Source organism: Notolepis coatsorum, assembly GCF_963971535.1.
Source record: "Notolepis coatsorum genome assembly, chromosome: 15".
Classification (NCBI taxonomy): Eukaryota; Metazoa; Chordata; class Actinopteri; order Aulopiformes; family Paralepididae; genus Notolepis; species Notolepis coatsorum.
Genome location: NC_140179.1, coordinates 47,823,077 through 47,830,001, shown reverse-complemented (window position 1 = coordinate 47,830,001; position 6,925 = coordinate 47,823,077). Strand labels below are relative to the sequence as shown.

General features: G+C 45.0%; 1 protein-coding gene across 1 annotated transcript in view; it reads right to left on the bottom strand.

Moving 5' to 3' along the window:
• The window catches only part of LOC311242035 (ELKS/Rab6-interacting/CAST family member 1-like), a gene marked incomplete at its 3' end in the record, with an annotated part of 153,137 nt that overhangs the window by 63,290 nt on the left and 82,922 nt on the right, over positions 1-6,925 (bottom strand). The window contains exons 5-6 of the mRNA XM_084330990.1: positions 2,018-2,271; positions 1,490-1,661 (exon numbers count right to left, since the gene is read on the bottom strand). Of these exons, the coding sequence (XP_084187116.1) occupies positions 1,490-1,661; positions 2,018-2,271 (426 nt within the window). The remainder of the gene's footprint in view (positions 1-1,489; positions 1,662-2,017; positions 2,272-6,925) is intronic.

Below are 6,925 nucleotides of genomic sequence, written 5' to 3'. Positions count from 1 at the left end.
GGCTCCGCTCTTGTTTATGTGTGGATCACTGACTGGGCCTTTGCTGGTGCTGGTTTGCATTATCTCTGTATTATCGGTTTGATTCCAGCACTTGGATCCAGCTGACGACGTGTCACGACAGACTGTCTCCACAACAGCTGCACAACAACTCAATCACCGCTACTTTGTGTGCCGTTACGACTGTGGTTATCTTCAAACAATCGCCTCGACGTCGGTTTCCAAAGCAATCAGCTTGTGTCTTTCTACGTGGGCGAGTCTCTTGATTGGATACTTCTCCACTAATCGTCCAGACCTTTTCAGCCTTTCCTCTCGTTTACTGTCTTTTGTCTGCTTCTTTCCTTTCCAGCTTTCAGTCGTTCTCTCCTCTCCCTCTCTCTCTCTTTCTCTCCCTTTCACTCTCCCATCTACCATTCCTTAATCTCTTCTGCTTTCACTTCCCCTATCCACACACACGCGCTAACTCTCGCTCTCTCAAACACACGTAAAATGCATCCCTCTCAGCCTTCCTGCTGTCTCAATAAAGAACCTTTTCTCCTGTGTCTCCCCTACTCTGTCTCCCTCTCAGCCTTCCTACTGTCTCATTAAAGAACCTTCTCTCCTGTGTCTCCCCTAATCTGTCTCCCTCTCAGCCTCCCTACTGTCTCAATAAAGAACCTTCTCTCCTGTGTCTCCCCTACTCTGTCTCCCTCTCAGCCTTCCTACTGTCTCAATAAAGAACCTTCTCTCCTGTGTCTCCCCTACTCTGTCTCCCTCTCAGCCTTCCTACTGTCTCATTAAAGAACCTTCTCTCCTGTGTCTCCCCTAATCTGTCTCCCTCTCAGCCTCCCTACTGTCTCAATAAAGAACCTTCTCTCCTGTGTCTCCCTCTCAGCCTTCCTACTGTCTCAATAAAGAACCTTCTCTCCTGTGTCTCCCCTACTCTGTCTCCCTCTCAGCCTTCCTACTGTCTCAATAAGGAACCTTCTCTCCTGTGTCTCCCCTAGTCGGTCTCCTTCTCAGCCTTCCTACTGTCTCATTAAAGAACCTTCTCTCCTGTGTCCCCCCTACTCTGTCTCCCTCTCAGCCTTCCTACTGTCTCAATAAAGAACCTTCTCTCCTGTGTCTCCCCTACTCTGTCTCCCTCTCAGCCTTCCTACTGTCTCATTAAAGAACCTTCTCTCCTGTGTCTCCCCTACTCGGTCTCCCTCTCAGCCTTCCTACTGTCTCATTAAAGAACGTTCTCTCCTGTGTCTCCCCTAATCTGTCTCCCTCTCAGCCTCCCTACTGTCTCAATAAAGAACCTTCTCTCCTGTGTCTCCCCTACTCTGTCTCCCTCTCAGCCTTCCTACTGTCTCAATAAAGAACCTTCTCTCCTGTGTCTCCCCTACTCTGTCTCCCTCTCAGCTTTCCTACTGTCTCAATAAAGAACCTTCTCTCCTGTGTCTCCCCTACTCTGTCTCCCTCTCAGCCTCCCTACTGTCTCAATAAAGAACCACAAGGCATCCATTACCTCTCTGAGCTGTAGTGTCTCCTTGTCCTTCTGTTCCAGAAGACCTTCTAGGTGGTGGATGGTCATCTCTGCGTCAGCCAGTCGCCTCGTCCGCTCATGGTCCTCCTCTGTCACCCGCGACGACAAGCCTTTACTCTGTAGCATCTCCAGTAGCTTCTTAATGGACTCGTCCCTGATTGGACAGAATACAATACAATGCAATGCAATAGAATAGAATAGAAAACCGGTTTCTGTTTGAAACATTAACCTGCAACTTCTTTAATGGATTCATCTCTAGAAGGGTAGAGTAGAAAAGAGACTTCGTCCTTCCAACCAATCCATCCACCGATCTGTATGTCTACTTATCTGTCCCTCCATTTACCCATGTCTATATCCTCACACACACACACACACACCTACACACCTACACACACACACACACGTATTAATTATCTATCTTCCACTTCATCTATTGTAGTATCTATCTATCTATCTATCCATCCATCCATATCTGTGTGTAGTGGCTTTCCTCCCCCTCTCTCTCCGTACCTTGCAGTCAGAGTGTGTTTCAGTGTGTCTATCCTGAGCTCCATCTCTTCCAGAGTCTTCCTCAGGAGGAAGAGTTCTTTGGCCTGGTGCTCATACTCTCCGTGGAGACGCAGGAAGTTATCCTCCGTCATTTCCTGTGGGAGGGGCTGGTTGCCTAGGTGACCGCCGTTTGAGTAATCCGATTGGAGGAGCTGATTAAGGTCCCTCTGGATTCTGAGTTCGTCCTGCAAAGCCTGAATGGTACACTGGAGATGCTGGAGAGGAGAGGAGAAGAGAAGAGAAGAGAAGAGAAGAGAAGAGAAGAGAAGAGAAGAGAAGAGAAGAGAAGAGAAGAGGAGAGGAGAGGAGAGGAGAGGAGAGGAGAGGAGAGGAGAGGAGAGGAGAGGAGAGGAGAGGAGAGGAGAGGAGAGGAGAGGAGAGGAGAGGAGAGGAGAGGAGAGGAGAGGAGAGGAGAGGAGAGGAGAGGAGAGGAGAAGAGAAGAGGAGAGGAGAGGAGAGGAGAGGAGGGGAGGGGAGGGGAGAGGAGAGGAGGGAAGAGAGAGGAGAGGAGATTAGTTTAACAAGTCTAGTCTAGTGTAGTTCAGTACAGTAGGACAGTGAATGATGCAATGGAGGTGTTAGAGAGAAATAATATAATAATCTTCCTCCTTGTCAGCATAATACCATCATAATCTTCATTGTTATCACAATCATCATAATTTTTTCCATTACCACAATCACCACCGCCATCATCAACACCGCCATCATCATCATCATCACCACCACCAGCACCCCATCATCAACATCGTCGTCATCATCATCATCACTACCATAATCGTCATCGTCATCATCATCATCAACGTCAACATCATTATCATCATCAACACCACCAAAAGATGTGTCTCGTCATGGTCTGTGGCCAAAGGACTAGATTGTGAGTAACAAGCTGAAACTATTGTTTCTCACCCTGAGCTGACTTTCATGCACAACGGTGCAGATAGAGAAAGAGAGAGAGGAAGGGAGAGAGATGAATGGAGAAATAGAGACAGAGGAAGAGAGAGAGACAGAGGGAGAGGGAGAAAGAAAAATGTGGAAATGGAGGACAAAGGGGAGGGAGGGGGAGAAGTGAGGGAGAGGAAAACAGAAAAGAGAGAGAAGAGAGAATAAAGAGAAAATATATAGACAGAGAAAAAAGAATAAAGATAAAATATATAGACAGAGAAGAGAGAATAAAGAGAAAAGAGAAGAAAAGAAAGACAGAGTAGATGTTATCACTCTGCCTGACACATCATTAATCACCACAGACTAACTAAGAGAGGAGAGGAGAGAAGAGGAGAGGCGAGGATAAAAGGGGAGAGGAGAGGATAAAAGGGGAGAAGAGAAGAAAAGGGAAGAGGAGATGAGAAAGGGGAGAGGAGAGAATAGAGGAGAGGAGAGGAGAGGAGGGGAGAAGAGGAGAGAAGACAGAGGAGAGGAGATGGAGGAGAGGAGACAGAGGAGAAGAAAGGAGAGGAGGGGAGATGGTATGATAGAAGAGGAGAGGCGAGGATAAAAGGGGAGAGGAGAGGATAAAAGGGGAGAAGAGAAGAAAAGGGAAGAGGAGATGAGAAAGGGGAGAGGAGAGAATAGAGGAGAGGAGAGGAGAGGAGGGGAGAAGAGGAGAGAAGACAGAGGAGAGGAGATGGAGGAGAGGAGACAGAGGAGAAGAAAGGAGAGGAGATGGTATGATAGAAGAGGAGAGGAGAAGAGAGAAAGCGTTGGACACACACACAGCTCTTTGTGTCACGCCCTTCCAGTCATGAGACAGAAAAAGACAGAGAGAGAGAGAGAGAGAGAGAGAGAGAGAGAGAGCTGTAAGACAGTTGCATCCATGTAATTACTGTCCTGTGTGTGTGTGTGTGTGTGTGTGTGTGTGTGTGTGTGTGTGTGTGTGTGTGTGTGTGTGTGTGTGTGTGTGTGTGCGTGTGTGCGTGCATGCGTCATGGTGACAGGGGGCCAAAGGGGACAGTGGAGAGAGAGAGAAGAGACAGAGGAGAGAGAAAGTAGGGAGGGGGGGGTCAGACAACTAGATGGGATAGACAGGAGACATTTCCTTGGTGTGTCCTGGTGTCATGGAGCGGTTTAGGTGGCAAATGTGAAAAGGAACTCTCCAAATAGAATTGGCATCATAGCTGTCATTTTTGTCAATCTCTCCCTCTCTCTCTACCCCCCCCCCCCCCCCACTCATACATCAGTCCCCGGTGGCACGCACACACACACACACACTCAAAAAAACAGAAATACATAGCGATATGCACACTCGCAAGCACGTTCATACACACACACACACACGTTATACACTGTAGATCAGAGGTAGCCAACACGGTGCCCGCGGGGACCACGTGAGTCACCCGCAACTGCAAGGCATGTTCTAAAGATAGTACTAAGCATCATGGAGCTACATTAAAAAAAACATTTATTGCTTTTATTTTTGAACATGAAATATATTTGGAACAGTTTGTGATAAGAAATTGTATCTGAAATCTCTCCGTCAAAATTTCAAGTGTATCTCTCCGTCGCCCACAGGCTGAGTGGCAGTGCGCGGAAGTAAGGCATAATATAATCTTGAAATAGCCAATGGAAATGCTAGAAATGGTCACATGGGCTGGGAGAACCAATGAAAAATTCCTATAGTTTCTCAATAGTCCAGTGCGCACGTCGGACAGACACATGCTGGTTGCGCATATAACAGAGGATAGAGAGAGTCCCTGGTCTTATAATAAAATGGCAAAAAGACAAAGATGTATAATGTTCAACAAGCATTGGAACTTGTTGTGGATGTCGAGGATGATCCAGAAAAATATTAATGAAAAGGACTCTGAGCTGATGACAATATAGTGAAGGATTTTATGCGTTTGAAGCTATGGTTTGAAGTGGTCTGACAACTATATAATGTATTGTGCAGCTTGAATGAAAATCACCTGTGTGTGTGTGTGTGTGTGTGTGTGTGTGTGTGTGTGTGTGTGTGTGTGTGTGTGTGTGTGTGTGTGTGTGTGTGTGTGTGTGTGTGTGCGTGTGTGTGTGTGCGTGTGTGTGTAATGTACAGTATGTATTTTCAGTAGGGATGTCCGATATTATCGGCCGATATTGGCATAAAAATGTGATATCGGAAAATATCGGTATCGGTTTTAAAAATTATATATATATATATTTATTTATTTTTTTACATTTATTTAACCTTTATTTACCCAGGCAAGCAAGTAAGAACAAATTATTATTTTATTTATTGTCAAAGTATGCACAATGTTGTGTTAATTACACGACAAGAGATATGTAATGTTAAATTACCTGAAATTATTCCATTTTTTGGGGGGGGGGGGGGGTACCCTGCATATATGGGTATCGGTTGATATCGGTATCGGAAATTAAGAGTTGGACAATATCGGTATATCTGTATCGGTAAAAAAGCCAATATCGAGCATCCCTAATTTTCAGTTTTCACATCGTCTGCTAAAAAAAACGCCCAGAACAATATCCAGATAAATGGCACAATCACTCACTGAGGAAACAGTGTATTTGCACCATATTTCATATGGAGGTTCAAAACACCAAATATAACTTTCTATGTAAAAAAAGAAATAACTATAATTCCATGGTAAATGTTATTTAATTGTATCTTATGTTATTATTATAATTTTTTATTATATTTGTATTATAAAATATTTTAACATTGTTATTTCTTAATATTTATTGTTCGAAATAAAATGATTAATTCATTCAAATCCATGACAACATCGACTAGTGACACCAGACATTTTACAAAATGATGCTCAATATCTGCAGTGCTTACTTTGATCTTTAACGGTGTGCGGCTAGATTGATCTGCTGTGTCTGTTCGTCTGTTTAATACATTTTCAATGAGTATCAATTTGTTGACGGACAGTAACACCTTCCATCACACAATATGAAAAGGTGGCTTCTCCTTGATGACCCTCCCGGATAGGAGTGGGTCTGAGACGGCCAGAAGATGCAGAGCGTAGGGGTCTTGATACTTTAAACACTACACTCTATTTTATCTATTAATTACTCAAATATTTGCACTACATCTCCACCTCATTGTTTGCATTTTTTTTTACATTTTGTACTTTAGTTTTGTATATTGTATATTTTGTATAGTGTTTGGTCTTTATTATTGTTACTATTTTTTACTGTATGAAGCACAATCTCAGGAGGCTCATACAGAACAAAGCATTACACTATAATGTACATGTACCATTATATGTGACAAGTAAAACAAAACTTGAACTTGAACATTGGCCTGCTCTCATTTTCATATACTGTAAGGGGCTGAGGGGAATGGTTGTTGATGGCTTCTACATTGCCGCCTGTTGGCTCCTCCCAATGGAGAGAAGAGGACTGACAGCTTCACACATGCAGACCCACACATACAGCTGTCTCCCAATTAAGCAATCAGTATGCCTCTCCAAGAGGACAGACAAAGAACCTCAGGCCCTGTCCACACGAACGCGGGTGTTATATAACCGAGCCTTAATGTGCGCGGTTGCACTGCTCGGCCACACGCAACTGGGGTTTTGGAACACTGCAACCGCGGTCTTTGAAAACCGGAGTCCAGGGTGAAGTTTTGCGCGCATCCCGGTTACAGTGGTTGCATGTGGGCATAGTAACCGAGGCTATTTCCAGTGTTTACGGCAGAGCTGTCACAATTATTTCCCATGTTTACGGCAGACTGTCGCAAACATCAAATTTGCCGACGACACAGTGGTGGTGGGCCTGATCTCTGCCAACGACGAGAGGGCCTACCTGGAAGAGGTCAAGGTCCTGGCGGGATGGTGCCAGGAAAACAGCCTCTCCCTGAACGTCAGCAAAACAAAGGAGATGATTGTGGACTTCAGGAGGTCGGGGATCAAGGACTACAGCCCCCTCAGCATC